Consider the following 18,786-nt stretch of genomic DNA (forward strand, 5'->3'; position numbering starts at 1 on the left):
TGTTTTGAGTTCATCTATTGTTTCTGTTAGTTTTGATCCAAGGTATATGAAATGGTCTACTTGTTCTCCGTTTAGGGTGGCTGAGATGGTAGTTCCGTTCCTCCCTATTTTCATCACTTTTGTCTTTTGTATATTTATTGTAATGTCATATGTTTTACAGGTTTCGTTTAGCTTGTTGATCAACTTTTGTAGTTCATTTGGGGTTCTTGCAAGAAGGACGAGATCACCTGCATATTTGATATTATTTATGTTTAAACCATTGACATTGATTCCAGGCTCATTTTGCCTTCTTTATAACTTCTTCTAGATATATGTTGAATAGGCATGGGGATAATGGGCATCCTTGAATTACTCCTTTTTGGATCTCTATGGGTTCTGTTGTGAGTGTGTCCTTTTTAATTATTGCATTTGTCTTAGAGTAATATTTTATCAGAAACTGTATTATATATTTGTCTATTGCTTTTTCTAGCAGAATTTTAAGAAGGATTTCTCTGTTGATGTTATTGAAAGCTTGTTTAAAGTCCACAAAACAACAATATAGTTCTTTATGGTCTTCCCAGCTGAGTTCTGCTAGTTGGTACAATGTGAAAATTTGGTCTATTGTTGAATAGTTTCCTCAGAAACCAGATTGTTCTATGCCTATCATTTCTTCATAGGTGTTTTTTAATCTATTTTGTATAATTCTTATGAATATTTTATAGATGTGAGGGAGTAAATTGATTTGTCTGTAATTTCTGCAGTCTCTTTTGTCTCCTTTCTTGTATATTGGGATGATCTTTCCACTTCTCCAGTCATCTGGGATCTCTCCTGTTTGTAGTATTTTATTGAATAGGGTTGTTAAATATTCTATTGATATGCTGCCTCCATACGACCACACTTCAGTAGGGATAGTATCAATGCCTGGTGCTTTATTGTTTTTCATCTGTTTTATTGCGTATCTAACTTCTTGTAAAATTTTTGGGTGATCATTATTTTCTTCTATTGTTGGCATTGTAGTTTTGTTTCTTTGGTGGAAGATAGTCTTAAAATGGTTTGACCAGCTTTTTCTTATATATTCAATATTTCTGGTTTCAGTCATATTGTTGTTTATCATTGTTACTGCTTTTGCTGAGAATTCCTTTGTAATTTCTCTTACAGTATCATAGAAGACTTTTAGATTGTTTTGTTGGTATGCTTCTTGGCATTTCTTAGCTTTTTCTTCTAACCTTTTTCTTTGGCATTTTTGCATAGGTTATCAACTTTATTTTTTAGTGCTCTGTATTTTTCTCTATTCTCTTCATTGTTTTGTTGGTTTACAAGTATCTTGGCCTCTCTTTTCTCTTCTATGGTAGCTATGATTTCTTGGGTTATCCACTGTTTGTTTATTTTGGGTTTGGAACCTAGAGTGTCTTTTGCAATTGATAACACTGTTTCTTTTCCTTCTTCCCAGTATTTTCCGCTGTTCTGGAAGATGGAGGGTTTTAATTTCAAGCACATCTGTTCTAAAAATCGACTTCTGCTTGAGCTATCTTTTAGTTTTGATAGGTTGATGTTTTCTTCTTTTCTGATATTGTTTTTCCTGTTGAATTTTATCTTCACTTTGGCAGTTAATATTTCGTGGTCAGTGTCAAAATCAAAACTTCTTAATGTTCGTACATTATTTACTGATCTTTTCCATTGTTTGTTTATGATGATATAGTCTATGCAGTTCTTTATATTACCATCTTGGGATGTCCATGTATATTTATTATTAGGGTGTTGATAGAACAATGTGTTTGTAATCATTAGATCGTTTGCTTTACAGATTTGGAGTAATTGTTCTCCTCTGTCGTTAAGCTCTCCGTATCCAAATTTCCCCATCACATCTTTTTTGTCTGCTGTGAACTGTCCTATTTTAACATTAAAATCTCCCATCACTATCATGAGTTCTCTATTTTTGGGATTATCTATTTCCTGTTGTAGTTCTTCATAGAAATTTTCTATTTCTTCCTCTGAATGGTTACTGTCTGATGCATATATTTGGATTATTTTTCTTTTGCTTGAAGTTTGGCTGTGATTATTCTAGGAGACACTGGGTTTATTTCAATTACTGAGTGTGTAAGTTTCTTTTCAATTAATAATGCAACGCCTTCTCTGTGTATGTTATCTTTTCTTCCTGAGAAGTACAGTCTTTCTTCTGGTAAATCCATGAATCCATCTCCGCACCAATGTGTCTCTGATAAACCTAAAATACTCCATTTCAGTCTTTTTAAATTTTCCTGGACTAATTGCAATTTTCCAGGTTGGTATAGTGATCTTATGTTGAGGGTAGCTACATGTTTCACATCCTTGATTGACCACATTGCTGATTTCTCACCTACTCTATGTGGTCTTCGAGTAGGCACGTTGGTTGTCCAGTACGCAGTAGCACTATCTCGGTTTGTAGACTTTCTCCTGCTCATGAAAGTTACTGGCATAATAATGTAGCCAGCTTGCCATGCCTCTGCTACATCCTTTGGTCCACGGCTCTTTATTATTTATTCAGAGCAACCCGTTTGGGTTTCCCCCATCCGCCACCCGGGGGATGCGCCTGGTATGATTGTGGTCCCCCCCCTCACTATTACAACAATTATTCAATTTAGTCAGGGAATCTTGCAGACTTGTACTGGATTTATTTAAAAGTATAATATCATCTACATAAAGTAGAGAGCTGAGATCAACATCTCCAATTTTGATATCAGGTTTAATACTGCTTTCCTGCATAATATGATCCATATTATGCAGGATGTGTGATAATGAAGAGATAATGAATAATGTACATCCTTGTCTAAGAGATTTCTCTTAGACAAATCCAGGTCTCGAGAAACCAAGAACCTGTAGGTTCATCTGTTTTCATGACCACTTAGATGGAAATGCACTGCATTCGAGAATCAGACATTATGAAGAAAGGACGGATCTTCATCAAAATTGGCTAGCGCACATGCACAGTATTCCTGCCGTGCAGCATAATAAATAAAGCAATGATGACACTATTGCCTGGGGCATGCTTAAGAAAAAACTGCTCACAAACATGTCATAGACTTGGATCATTTGCTCTACCAACTTCGTATGAACAAAAATAATGCTCAACAATAAATGTCCTTTTTTCGAACATCAACACTGTTGCTACAGCTAAATGTAATGGCATAGACTCTACACATGCTCTCTATTAATGTGCATGCAGTCGAACAGCATATCTCATAGCATGTGTACTGAAGGGAGTGTTGAAATTCAGTACTGTTTTTTTTTTTCTGGCACTATACCATATTAAAACAAAAATACTTGGCCATGAAAGGTCACTGAACTTAATATATTAAGATACTGGATGGATCTGGAGTTGGTTTGTTGGTGGTTTGGATTTATGGCTGAAGCAGCTCAGAGTATGAGACCAGTGTATTATGTCTGTTAATTGTGTATGTGTTCTTATGGCCGATTTGCCTGTTTTGCAGGATGAAAAACCCTTCATCTCCATGTCAGGATTTGGGGTAAAAAAGTACTAATTTAAATTACTTATTAAAAATAAATAAATTCATCAACATATTCTAAAATTAAAGGATTTTTTTTTTTACTTACTTGATATAGAAATCCACAATTGTCTAACCATTCCTTCTCTGAATATGTTAAAGAATAGAGTGAAGCAGTAGTTAAGCTGTTTGGTCTATAAAAAAATAAGACAAACAAAAACAATTATACATTAATGCATTCACAAATAAAGATAAATAACATATGGTTATACATACACTATACTGCAAAATTTATGCAGATACCCTTCCATTTTCCAACCCTGCATACCAGTGACTTACCATGTGGCATGGCAACATACAAAGTGAAACAAATGAATGCTAAATGACTGCAATACTAAAAATGAGTGGCTTGAAATTAATGTACATCTAATGAGGTGCTATTAAATGCCTATATCAGTCAGTCATCAATTAGTGCTACATAATTGCAGCACAATTTGAGCACATCTGCGATCAACTATGTGACACAACTGAAAGATGAAAATGTGATAGTGAAAAGAAATCCAAACAATATAGAGGCAGAAGAATACATTAAGTGACATTTCTGCACTATCATACATCAGTAGATTCTGTTAATGAGAAAATCCATGACTATAGAGATTTGTGTTAGAACATTATGTATCCAATTTCCTAGCCTTGATTTTCATTAAGAGGTAGCTGTGTTCAAGGCAAACATAATCCTAGTACATCTTTGTTATGGAGTAGTAGACAGTGAGCCCTGCACTAGCTCATGTAGTGCAGGGCTCACTGTCACTGAATAGCAGAATGTTGGAAAACTGTGGTATTTAGTGATATATCACAGTATGAACAGCCTATTGCAGGATGAAGGCCTCTCCCACTGCGGGAAGTTTTGAGCCAACTACTTCACCATGGAAATAGTAGACCCAATTGGGAGAGTGTCACAAACATTCATGCCTATGAGGGATTCAAACCTGCAGCCTCTTGGCTGGAGAGCAGATACACTAACCACTCGGCCAACCAGGCCGGCATATCACAATATAAATTCTTTAAATCAGATGGGTGTGCCTGGGCAATTGCAACTGCCAGAAGAACAGTCTTTAGAGTATATCATCCAATCTGTTAAGTGTGATGACCTATCCTTGTGGTTGTGTAAACCCCAAGGGTAGAAGCAATTCTGCAAAATGCAGAAGTCACTCAGTGACACAACACAAATACTTGCAATGTACTCGGATAACAATCCACATGTCATGCACACAATATAACTAACAATTTCCTTAAAGACCTAAACTGACCAGAGAATACCAAGAATTGTCTCGCTTCTAGATATCCACTAGTTCCTAGAATTATCATCATGAACCTGTTCACTAATATACCTCAAATGGAAACCATAGGACTACTACAAGAATTACTGCCACCAGACACATCATCATCAACCAATTCCTGATATATATCCTCAATGGGCGAACAGGATATCATGATAGTACAACATGAAAAAGCTAAACCATTACTAACTTCTAATAAACAATTTTCCTCTAAATTAATCAACTATTTGTCTTAAAGTGAAAATCTGATCCTGACAACCTCTATTTGACCTAAATCCAGCTTGTTCTTCACAAAGCTGCATGTTCATAATTTTTCTTATCCATTTCTCAAGTATACTTAAATAAATCTTACTGGTAGAGAATCTCAGTAGGGAAATACCTCTGTAATTCTTACATTCAGTTTTATTTCCCTTTTTATAGATAGGTACTAAGAGAGCTTTTACTCCAATCATCTGAAATTTCATCCTATTAGCAGGCTTTCTGAATTATGCTGTGCTGCCACTGTCAAACTTTTATACCTCCATACTTGAGCATTTCTAGTCAAATATTATCTACTCCAGCTGCCTTTCCACATCTCAGGTTTTTTATGGCTTTTTATAATTCAAATATTGAATTATAAAATATTTCAAAGTAATTACTCCAGGCATCCAGAATATTTTTATTTCAGTTTTCCCTTCAGCATTATCATCTTAGATTCCTTTTACCATACTTTTTCCTCCATTTTTAAGCTTTTTCTATAGTCTCCAGAATATTTTGCTATTGTTTCGATATTTATTTTCTATGTTTATTAGACATATATTCACAAGAATATAATAATTTTATAATTTTATTACTACAAATATTTTGAACAGAAACTAACCGGTTGTCATCATCAGTGCATCAGCATAATCACAAAGTGAAGCTAGAGCAAAGAATGTTAATCCTATTTACAGAGCCAAGCCACATGTCAGATGCCATCTAGTCGGTGGTTACAATAAAATGAGATTACAATTAAAGCCCAACACATGACTCAGCTCCATAAATAGGATTAAAATTCTAGTTCTTGTGATTATGCTGATGCATTGATGATGACGAGTTAGTTTTTGATAAAATTATAGAATTATTATATTCTTCTGAATACATGTGTATAATAAACATTATTATGTTACATGTGCCATTAAAAATTCATTTATTTTCTTTGTTCTTATATTTTACAATATGTTCTTCTCTTCTTAACTGCCTCCTTAATGTCTTAAGTCCACCATTGAGTTTTGATTTTGATATCCTCTCTCGTTGAATCAATCAATCAATACTTTCTTCAGGATTTGCCACTGGATCTCCAAGGTTTGGTTCTTGTTTTCAAATTCTTTCAGTTTTTTTTTTTGAATGATGTTTGTAAATTTGAGACTACAGTTGACCTCAGAAAGCTACTCAAATTTTGATTTGTTTTCAAATTAGTCTTATTTTCAATATGAGATTCAATTTTATCCTGCTAAAAACCAAACAGTGATCACTTCCTATTTCAAATCCCCTGTAGACTCGTGTCCTGAACCAGTGGAAAAACATAGCCATCACCAATAACATACTCAATGCCTTTTCTTATTCCTTGCATCTTCTCTCCATGTGATTTTGTATACATTTGCTGAATATAGTGTTAATAATAACTAATCCATATCCTGAACAAAAATCCAGCAGGCACTTATTATTGTTTGTATCTACTGAATCTATCTACTTATTTATTGTATCCACTGTTTAGATCTCCAACAAGGACAAACTTTTCCTTCTTCATTCAGTCAGCTGCTTTAATGTGCCAAAAAGTTCCTTCATTTCTTCCTTAGTAGAACCTCCCATGAGACCATAGGCACAAATAAGTCTCATTGTCCAGTTCCCATTTTGACATTTGCCCACATCACTTTGATATTGCCTGTAATTCAAGAAGATTATCCTTGTATTTAGCATTTAACACTATAGCTACTCCTTCTTTTCCCTGATTGTTGTTGCCAGAATATAACATTTTGTATTTGTTACTTAGAAAGATCTCACCTGCTTTTGACTTCTTTGTTTCAGTCCACTTCTTTTCCACTCATGCTTCGTATGTTGATAGTACAAATCTTGAGCTCTGCTGATGTTGAGTTGGGATGCCACCAGACACTATGACGATATTTGAACACTACATCAACACATTCTTCCAAGAGAAATCCTACATGCAAAAAAGGAGACCTAGCAGTGGGCTTGTGGCATCTTCACTTTTAGTAAAAACATTTATGGAATAGTGTGAAAAAGTTAACCTACAGGACTGCAAATCATGATCATATTTTGGCTATTCTGTGGTGATGATGTATTTATTCATCATATGGCCTGTCCTGACAAAACAATTAGAGTACTTTGTCAATTATCTTAACAACATTCATCCCAGCATAAAGTTCACCATTAAATTATAAAAGAACAGATCGTGCTTTTTTTTTCTTTTCTAGACACTCTCCTGGAGTGTCTATAAACAGTATAAACATTAACTATTCAGTCTACAAAAAACCAAAAATCCTATAATCATCATCTCACACACACACAAAAAAAAAAAAAAAAAAAAAACTGATATTATAAAAACTATATGAAATAGGGTAATACATCCTAGACAAACAGATGAACAGAAAAAATGGGAATACAGAGCAGTGGTATCGATTCCTCACAGACATCTCAAGGTGCTGCTTTAAGAAGTCTTTCTGCTCAGTAAACAAGAATTTGGTTCTCCTTTGCTTTTCCCAAATTTCCTCATTCACCACTCAATATCATGGTGAATGAGGGATACCAGATCATTTTTTCACAACAGAGAAAAAACATCATGCACTATGGCAGCATACATTAATTATAATTTCTTTGTCAGAGCATTCAAAGAATCACTGGAAATTTTAAAAAACCATAATCACTGTAACAACAAAGAAAGTATGATCCTACATCAGTTTTGATAATCTTTCATAAAAAAAAACCTGGCACAAGCAGATCTTCTTGGATCCTATACATCACTTCTCTAGTCATCATAATAATTAATGATATCACACGCGTGTGCAAAAGTATTGACAAAACAGAATTTCAAATATTCTGTACTGCTGAAACTGTCAGCTTACTTGTTGCAAAATCCAGTCAATGTAATAACAATATAGTTTTTTATTTCATCCTTTATAAGTATAATATAACACACAAACATCCATGAAACCAGTAGAGAGTCAAACTTAAATTTTTCAATATAATATATAGTCCCCATATAGTATATAGGTTCATGGACAATTCATCACAGGGAAAATTCACTGCAGAAAAAATTCGCTGAAAATGTTATTTGCTAGAAAATTGAAATGATACCGATATATGAAAAGTAAATGCAGTGCAAGATAAATTTCACAAAATATAGCTTTTTTATGTATTATTTATTTAGATTTTAATTAGATTTTATAATATTTTTATTCTGATACAGTGAAAGTAATATTTTATTGATCGGTGAGTTTCCTAATTTCTGTTTTGTCTTAAAAAGTTGTAAATATTCTTTCTTACTTAGATACTACAGATTCTGCTGATGGAATATTAATATTTACAAAACTGGAATAGGATGGTTTAGGGAGAAAGGGCACCATATTTAAGAATATTTATTCTGCAAACTGTTCAATATTTTCATGCACACTTAGACACCCATCTAGATGTGTGTGTGAGTGATGTATGTATATATATATATATATATATTATCTGAACTAATTAGAAGATGAGGTGTTTCAGTTATTGAAGATAGGTGTATTTTGAAAATGATTCCACTTTTCCTACATAGGAAAGATATGTGTATGCTGTTATTGTTTACAGAGCTAGTTTAAGATCATAGGTGCACTTTTGAGTAATTACATTAAAGAAAATGATAATAAAATCACGTAAATGCTATCACAATGATGTAAATCAGCATAAACTAAATTGCCATCTGCGGCTGCAATAATAGTCTTTACCTTTAACTCCAGTGCCAGTATTTTCAGACGAAGAAATTCATCTCACCTAATAACAATTACAAACAGTTTCGAATCTAGAGCTCGTTGGTAGGAGAGGATATGCTATCTAGTCGGTTGTTAATGACATGATTGTTAACATAGTGATTGGTCGGTGAATTTAGTTTTTTAGGAGAATTTAGAGCAACTAAATTCTGAATTTAGTTGCTCCTATAAAGCTGGTGACTTCTGTTTTTATTGTGTTTTCCCTTAGAAAATTAGTGTTTTGTAGTATACTAGTGTAGATTTTAGTGTTTTATAGTGTATTTAGTATTTTATCACATATTTTATTAAGAATTAAGATATTTCAATATTTAGCATACGTTTAACATGCTGCCAAAAATGGGCAAGAAATATAATGCTAAAAAAAAAAAAAAGCACCGCAGACGAGAACAAGAAGGTTAGCTCTGTTAACGAGGTTATTGTACACATGGAGGAGGTTAGCGAAAATCAGTTAACCGCCAAAATAGCGAAGTTAAAGCAGATCATCAGAGAGACGACGCGGGAATTGAAAAAGTTGATGTTTAAATGAGCATAGGGAAAAAAAGAAAAATTAACAGGAAAATAAGAAACAACAAAGCAAGGAAACAGGTAAGTCAGGAAATAATGGAAATCAGGTATGTGACGTTGTTGGTAAAAAGAAAGAAGTTATTTGGTATGGTGACTCTATAATAAAACATGCTATAGATGAGATAGTTATAATGTCGAGTTTTCCTGGAGTGAAAATTAAAAATATAACACAAGCAATTCAAAAACAGAAAAGAAAAGTAAATGAAATCATAGTTGTGGTAGGTACGAACGATTTAACTGCCGATAAGTTCAGTACGAGAAACTTTCTTTTAGCGTTGCATGGTTGTCAGGATTCATTTTAGAAATTATGGACTTTACAACCGTGTTATAAATAACTATTTTAATTTCCCAACGTTTTGACTGTCATATTAAGGTCATCATCTGGAGTATATACAAATATACAAGGACAAGCTGAGTTACATTTCACACAGTAAACTAAAGAAACAATGATTTTATCACCAGTTATTCTACTGGCATGATCTCTAGTGAAAAAAAAAAAAAAATACAGATAAAATTACAAATTAATTATTTAGAAACTACATCAAAGCTAAATTCTATTTAAGATAACATGAGAGAAACATTCTGTCTTATAGATAGTTTTCTTACAGTAACAATGATGTCCTATTTTTAACATTACAATTGTTATTTTAGATTTAGGATTCTGGATTATCTACAGTCCTGTTTATAGTTAACTCTTAAGGTGAAAGGTTCCGTGGGTAGAATATGTGCCTTCCATATGTTTGGGATTTTTTGACTATCATTATTGATCAAATTGGGGTGGTTGATAAGAATCTCATAGACTTCCTTAAATTTGTGTTCATACCATGTTTTGGTATGATGTAAACAACTGATGCTTTTCCAGTCAATCAAATCAGAAAGGCCAGCTTCACCATAGTTAGTATATTTTATGTGTCGTTTACATTCCTTTTGTTTGATAGGATTTCTGCATCCTGTTTTCCCTATATATGGTAGATTACAGGTGCAATAAATATGGTATACTTCAGAGTGGGCCAACGGAGAGAGTGGGTCTTTGGATGAGTTAAGTAAGCTTTTTAATTTTGCAGGAGGTTTAAAGGTGGCTTTGAGGTTGTATTTCTGTAGTATTCTGTTTATTTTATCTGATGTCCCTTTAATGTAAGGAATGGTTATGGTTTTATTGTAGTCTGGTTTATCTCTGTTTTTTGATTGAGGTCTTGCAGAGAATTTTGTTAATAGTGTTTTGGCTGTAACCATTTTTTAGAAAAGTATTGCTGATAACTTTAAATTCGTCTTTCAGTGCTTGTTCATTGGAGCAGATCTTCAGAGCCCTGTTTTTTTAGAGTATTAATGACACCTAGTTTTTGTGTTGGGCAGTGATAGGAGTTTATGTGTATATATTGACCAGTATGTGTCGGTTTCTGGTAAACAGTGAAGGAAAGACTGCCAGAAGGAAGAGACGTGTGACAAGTGTATCTAGAAATGGAAACGTGTGCTGTTTTTTCAATCTCAATTGTGAACTGTATGCTTTGTGTTGTTTGTTTAGCTGGCTAGGAAAGTGTCTATTTTCTGGCAGTGATGGGAACAGATCACAAAAGCATCGTCAACGTATCTAAGTCAGACTTTGGGTTTTAAAGGAGAGGAATCCAGAGCATGTTGCTCAAAATGTTCCATATAAAAGTTAGCAATTGGGGTGGGGGGAATAACGGCGAGCCCATGGCTGTGCCTTCTTTTTGTAGGTAGAAAGCGTTTTGCTTTTTACCTACACACAACACTTCATAAACATAATCAAAGACATTACATTAGAAAAATATGATTAATTAGTCAGTTTTGACATCTCTGCCCTCTTTACGAATGTCCCAATCAATGACACAATCCATCTTTTACAGAACAAATTCCCTCCAGATATCACGGTGCTCTTTGCGCGTGTATTATGTTCTGGTTATTTTGTATGGCAAAACACAGCCAACAAATTAATTAAATAATTAACTAATAATAATTTTATCTGTATTTTTCACTAGAGGTAGAGGTCATGCCAGTAGAATAACTGGTGATCAAATCATTGTTTCTTTAGCTTATTGTGTGAAATGTAACTCAGCTTGACCTTGTATATTTGTATAGACTCCAGATGATGACCTTAATATGAAGGTTGAAACGTTGGGAAATTAAAATAGTTATTTATAACACGGCTGTAAAGTCGGTATGAGAGAGGACATGAAAGGGTTGTTGGAAGAGGCGAGAGAGTGAAGAGTGAGAAAGTGGGAAATTAAAATAGTTATTTATAACACGGCTGTAAAGTCAGTATGAGAGAGGACATGAAAGGGTTGTTGGAAGAGGCGAGAGAGTGAAGAGTGAGAAAGTGAAAATCATTAGTATTTTACGGCACTATGATAAAAATGAATTAAGTAGAAGGGCTATGATGGCAAACAATTCTATGTGTAGGCTGTGTAGAAGGAATGGATGCGAGTGTTTGAATGTGTGGAGTGAGTTTGATGGAAGACTGGATTTGTATAAGAGGGACGGCCTACACCAGAGTGTGTTTGGTATCAGGAGTATGGAAAAAACCAATAACTGGTATGAGACCTAACACAGAAAGTCAGGTGAACTAAATTATCACGAGAGGAATTGTGTAAATGAGAGTGTAAGTGCGAAAATGTTATATAACTGTGTTAATGACGTGAAGGGCTTTGTCATGGAAATTTTGACGAGGAGAGAACGATTTCAAGTTTGTGTTCGTCTGATTCGGACCCATCAAATGTGTGCAAAGATGTTTACATGTGTAAGGCATTAGAGAACAGAGATCTGTGAGTTGTCCAACTGTGTCAGACAGACTGCAGACAAGACAATACAAAAGAACAAGCAGGTAGATTATTATGTCTGTACACGAATGCTAGGAGTATCAGAAAGAAAGGGATAGAGTTTATCGCCTTAGTCAATATGTTGCAACCTCAAATTGTAGGTATTAGTGAGACCTGGCTATCAGAATCAGAAATACTAAGTGGTATCGAGTGTCAAGGGTACAGTATTTTTAGGAAGGATAGAGAGCAGGGGGGTGTGCTGCTAATGATATCAGATGACTTGAATCCAGTTAGAGTTGAGTCCTATGATTGTAGTACTACTACTAACAATATTTCATGTGGGAGTGAGTTTGAAGCCATCTGGTGTGAGGTGGAATCTCTAACAAGATCAATTGCATAGTGGGGTGTTGTTACAGACTTGGTGGATCGGTTGCTAGTGATGAAGAAATGCATTACCAAATAGTAAAGATGAGCACGAAAAGAGCAATCATAATGGGAGACTTTAATTATCCAAATATTGATTGGGTAGCAGTAGAATCTCATGAGAAGAACGAAAATGCATTTATTGAGCTGTTGTGGGACAACCTCCTCAAGCAGCATGTGACAGAAGGAACTTTGCTTTACGTACAAAGCAAAGAGTGTTAGATTTGATTACAGTGTCAAAGAGCATTTTAATTAAAGACGTAACTATTCTGCCTTCGGTTGGTGACAGTGATCATGCAGAACTCACTTGGGAAGTGACTACATTTATGAATGTTCCATTCAGAAAAGGTTACATGTTGAACTACAAAGCAGGAAATTATGACCAACTGAGGAGTATACAGAGTTCAGCGGAATGGGATCAGTTGCTGGATGGAAAGAATATCGACAGTGCATGGGAAGCATTTAAACAATACTTAAATGATAATTTATCAGACTGTGTCCCAAGAGTTCGAAGAATAAATAGAGTAGCAGTCAAATGGATGTGTAATCTTATTAAGCAAGAAATTTGTAAGAAAAGGACAATGTGGAAGGAATATCATTTGCATAAGGATGACGTCCATTATGAACGTTATAAGCAGCAGGCTAGAATAGTCACAACTGTTGTACGTAAAGTACAACAATTGTGACTATTGTGACAAAATACAGCAAAGTCTGAGTATGAAAAGAAATTGGCTCTGTGTACTAAAGGCAATCCACAAGAATTCTATCAATATGCTGCAAGTGAAAGAAAGAATGAATATGAAAGAATAACTTATAAATTCAGATGGCGTGAGGGTTACTGATGCAGAAGAGGTTGTTCAGTTAATGAGTAACCATTTTGTTAAAAGCTATCAATCTGGTGAACGCAACATTGAACTCACTGTTACCTCTTCACTAGAAGAAGAAACACAGGTGTGTGAGGCCGAGGTTTTAGAGCTGTTGCACAAACTGAATAAGAATTCAGCAATAGAGGACTGATGGAATATCAACATGTGTGTTCTAAAAGAGTGTTCAGCTGAACTGGCCATTCCTTTGACCAGGCTGTTTGATATGAGTCTCAGAACAAGGAAGATTCCACAGGAATGGAAGGAATGTATGGTAATTCCATTGCACAAGGTTGGTGCAAAGACCAATGTATCCAACTATCGACCAATTAGTATCTCAGGAATGGTGGTGGTGATGATTTTGAAAAAATTGGTTAGGGCTCGCATTGAGAAATGGGTTGACAGTGAATCTCTACTTTGCAATGAACAACATGGGTTTACTAAGTGAAGGTCATGTCTTAGCAACTTGCTCACATTCTATAACAATGTGTTACCAATGAACTAGACAGGGGAATGGATACACCATGATACTTTTGGATTTTGCTAAGGCTTTTTGACAAAATACAGCATGGAAGACTGTTGCATAAAGTGGAGCAAATGGGTTTGGCTTATACAATATTAGCATGGATAAGCAGATAGCTGACTGACAGATATAAAAAGTAGTATACAGCAGATCTGAGTCTGGAGGTTTAAGGTAACAAGTGGTGTACCACAGGATCAGTGCTTGGTCCACTGTTATTCAATCTATACATTAATGATATTGTTATTCAATCCATATATTAATGATATATGTCAAGCGACATACAGCTATTTGCTGATGATGCAAAGATAGGAGGGTAATCAGAAATGCTGCTGATATGCAGTACTTGCAGAATGATTTGAATAGGAGGGAATTGTGTGCATGGGAAAATGGGTGTCAGTTCAATGTGAGTAAATGTAAAGTCATTCACTTCGGCATGATTAGATATCCAATGTCATATTATATTGGTGGGATTAGGCTAGAAGAAACTGATGAGGTTAGGGATCTTAGAGTGTTAAGAGATAGGAAGTTGAAGTTTAGGGGCCATGTGTCAAAGATTGCAAATACAACTCAAAAGATAATTGCAATTCTGAAATGAATGTTCACATGTAAAGATAAGGATGTTATTTTTCCTCTTTACTAGGCCTTGATAAGATCTCGCTTGGACTGTTGTGAGCAGGTCTGGTCTCCTGGTTTCCGCTGTGATTCTGATATATTGGAGAGAGTACAAAGGGGAGTGTTAAAAATGATATCAGGATTGTGGAATACTGATTATGAAGACAGATTGAGAATTTGTAGACTGCAGACACTAGCAAACAGGAGAAAGAGGGGGGGAGTGATTTGATTAAGACTTACAAACTTCTGAAAGGATCATACAAAATTTCAATTGATGGAATTTTTCAATTTACGGAAGGTGGGGAAAGAACGAGAGAGCATCTTTGGAAGCTGAGAATGAAGGCTGCCAAGAAAGGTGTGAGGGTTAGATTTTTCTCTCAGAGGATGGTGCATTATTGCAATGGATCGCCATTGGATGTTGTGAGAGCACGTAGTGTGAATGAATTCAAGAATAAGTATGATGTGTGTGTGTGTGTATGTGTGTGTGTGTGTGTAGTATGTGTAGTATGTGGCCTCCATCAATGAGTATCTGACTGCCTGGAGGTATCTCTTAATAATAATAATAATAATGTAATTTCTGATTACAGTTTATTTTTGAATGGTTCACAAGAGAATTAATTACATATTTCACTTTGGGAGCATCTATCTATCTACCTCCTATATATATATATATATATATATATATATATACATATATTTTTTTCTTTTAATTTTTTTTTTTTCAGTAAAGAAGACTAAATATAAAATTTCTTAGTGTCATAAAATACCAGTATTGAAGGAAAAGGTAAAAACTAGTATTGATGCTGCAGATAGGAATTCAGTTTATGCTGATATACATCATTATGATAGTGTTTACATAATTTTCTTTACTACGATTACTCAAAATTGCCCCTATAATTTTAAACTAGCTCTGCAAATGATAGCAACGTACTAGATGTCTTTACTATGCAGGAAAAGTGTAGTGATTTTCAAAATACATGTGCATTGAATAACTGAAACACCCCAATTTCTGAATTAATTCAGATAAAAAATATATCACACATGGATGGATAGATGTCTAAATTGAAAAATATGAACGGTTAGAAGAATTGTGCACTTTCTCCCTAACTATCCGTAAATATTTTTTATTCTCTCTAATAACTATTCTAGCCATTAATGAAATAGTTAATAGGAATATGTAAATAGTTATCTATAAATATTAGTTGGAAATAATTATCCCTAAATATTCTTAAATAGGATGTCATTTCTCCATAACCACCCTATCCGAGTTTTGTAAAAATTAATATTCCATCAAAAGAGCCTGTAATATCTAAGTAAGAAAGAATATTAATAACTTTACATGGAATAAAAAATTTCATAATGCTAATATAATTGAGGGGTGCTTAAGGGTCAAAGCTGTATAACTGAGAGGAGACCTCCACATAGCCTTTAAAGGAATGTGGAGAACCGACCAGGTCTTCTGAACTAATATCCAATCCTCACCTTCTCGTGGTGCACCCTGTTGAGTGTCTACTTGGATACTGAACAAACGAGGATGGGCTGGCAATTTGGGATTTAGCTGACCAAATTGTAATTTTTATTGGCTTAAACCAAAATTACAAAACGATGGTACAACACGACAAAATTTCATGCCAGCTGGGGCATCGCCAGGTTAAACAAGGCCCCGTTGTTTTCACCAGGGAACCAGGGTGAACAGCGAAAACTTAGCTACTGGAACAAATCTGAAAAAACACCCCAACTCAACATCACAAGAGTTTAAGATCAGTACTATCAACATAAAAAGCCTGAATGGCAATGAAATTGAGCTAGCTGAGGAATTAGATAAGTACCAGATCGACATAATATGGGTGACTGAAAGAAAAAAGACAAAACTGGTCATATCCTTCTGAGCAATAAATACAAAATGTTATATTCAGGCAATGACAATCAAAGAAAAGAAGGAGTAGCCATTGTATACAACACTAAATATGAGGCTAATCTTCTTGAATGGCAGGCAGTCTCAAGTAGAGTGATGTGGGCAAATATCAGAATGGGGAACTGGACAATGAGACTTATTTGTGCCTATGATCCCCCCCCCCCCCCACAGAAGGTTCTACTAAGGTAGAAAAGCAGGAATTTTTTGAGGCTTTAGAGAAAGCAACTGACACAATGAAAAGGGAAAAGTTGGTCCTTGTTGGGGATCTAAATAGCAGAGTAGGAAATGATTGTCAGGCATACAAAAATAATTTGGGAAAATTTGCAGACAAGAGCAAAGCTAATAATAATGGAAAATACCTGTTGGATTTCTGCTCAGAACATGGAATGGTTATTACTAACACCATGTTCCAACATAAAAATGTGCACAAATTCACATGGAGAGAAGAGGCAAGGAATAAGAAAAGTCTCATTGACTATGTTATTGTTGATAGTGATGTTTTCTCCCTGGTGTAGGACACCAGAGTGTACAGAGGATTTGAAATTGGAAGTGATCACTATTTAGACTTGAGCAGAATAAAATTGAATTTCATATTGAAAAAATAACATGTAAGAAAGTTTTAAAGCAAATAAAAGTTGAGCAGCTTTCTGATGTGAACTGTAGACTAAAATACACAAAGATTATTGAAGAAGAAATGAAAGAGTTTGAGAACAGGAACCAAACTTCAGAGAATCAGTGGCAAGTGGTGAGGTTGTCTGCAAGGATAGAAAAATCAGAACTCCATGGTGGGCACAGGAAGTTAAAGAGGCAGTGAAGGAAAATAAGAAAGCATATCAAAAGTTCCTGGCAAATAAGTCAGCTTGTGCTCTTAGAGAATACAGAGAGAAATGTAAGAAAGCTAAACACTGTGTAAAGCTAGCTAAACAAGTCACGGGAGGACTTTGGCAAGAACATAGAAAATATATATCAAGAAGGTGGCAAAATATTTTGGAGGTTGTTGAAGAAGCTTAGAAATGGAGGAAAGAGTACTGTAAAAGGAGTTAGAGATGATAAGGTGACATGAAAACAGGAGAAAAAGATATCCTTGAAGTAGGGAGTAATTACTTCAAGAAATTGATAATTAAACAACCATGATAGCACAGTGGTAAAAAACACTCAACAGGCATACAGTCAGCAATACATATCCATACTTGAAGTAGAAAAAACCATCAAAGGCTTAAAATGTGGAAAGGCAGGAGGAGAAGATGATATTCAACCAGAAATGCTGAAGAATGGTGGTATAAAAGTCTTGCAGTGGCTGCACTGCATAGTTCAGAAGGCCTGGACAGAGGGACGAATTCCCGATGATTGGAGTAGAGCTCTCATAGTATACATATATAAAAAGAGAAATAAAACTGAATGTGAGAATTACAGAGATATTTCCCTACTGAGTGTTTTCCTGGTAAGATACATGGAAGTATACTTGAAAAACGGTTGGGAAGAATTGTAGAAGAAAAGCTTGGTGAAGAACAAGCTGGATTCAAGACAAATAGAGGCTGTCAGGATTAGATCTTCACTTTACGACAAATAGTGGAGAAATCATGGGAATATAAAAAAGATCTCTATTTCAGTTTTGTAGATCTGGAAAAGGCATATGATAAGGTGCGAAAAGAGAAGCTATTCAATAAGCTACAGTTATATGGTGTCAATATGGCGTTATATAAAGCAATATTTAGTCTTTATTTGAGTTGCAAGTCAGCAGTTAGAATTGAAGGAAATGTGGTATTAAAATTAAAATTATGAAGGAAAGTGGTATTAAACATCATCATCAAATTCCTGACAGGTACCCTCAAGGGATGTACAGGATATGATAGTACTACATGAAAAATTTACATCATTACTAACTTCTTATCTACAATTTTTCTCCAAGTCAGTCTGTTACTTGTCAAGACTCCAACATTATCATATCTTATATTCTATAGTCTAAGGTACTTTGTACCGTATCAATCCACCTATATCTTGGTCTTCCTCTGGGTCGTTTTCCTGACCAACCTGGCAGAGAACACTTGTTTTGGTAATCTTTCCTCGCCCATTCTATTTAAGTGACTGTACCACCTGAGATTAGCTCTGCTAACGCATTTCTGGATGCTGATAATGTCAAGTTCTTTCCTAATATCCTCGTTTTTAATATGATATTGCAATTGATGCCATCTGTTCACGCCTCTAATTTTTCTCAGGACCCTCATATCTGCGTTTTCTAGTCTTTGATCAAGAACTGGAGATGTTAATGTCAGCTCGCTTTATGCGGACTATGTTATACTTATCAATAAA

At 34.9% G+C, this 18,786-nt stretch overlaps 1 protein-coding gene across 3 annotated transcripts in view; it reads right to left on the reverse strand.

Moving 5' to 3' along the window:
- Elys (AT hook containing transcription factor 1 homolog) overlaps positions 1-18,786 on the reverse strand; it is a 509,801-nt gene that overhangs the window by 401,016 nt on the left and 89,999 nt on the right. For all 3 annotated transcript variants that reach the window (XM_090402410.1, XM_090402411.1, XM_090402409.1), the window contains exon 8: positions 3,571-3,655. In XM_090402410.1, coding sequence (XP_090258536.1) covers positions 3,571-3,655 — 85 coding nt within the window. The remainder of the gene's footprint in view (positions 1-3,570; positions 3,656-18,786) is intronic.

The sequence above is a fragment of the Typopeltis vanoorti genome, chromosome 13 (assembly GCF_054136105.1).
Source record: "Typopeltis vanoorti isolate ZY-2024b chromosome 13, IOZ_Tvanoo_1.0, whole genome shotgun sequence".
Classification (NCBI taxonomy): domain Eukaryota; kingdom Metazoa; phylum Arthropoda; class Arachnida; order Uropygi; family Thelyphonidae; genus Typopeltis; species Typopeltis vanoorti.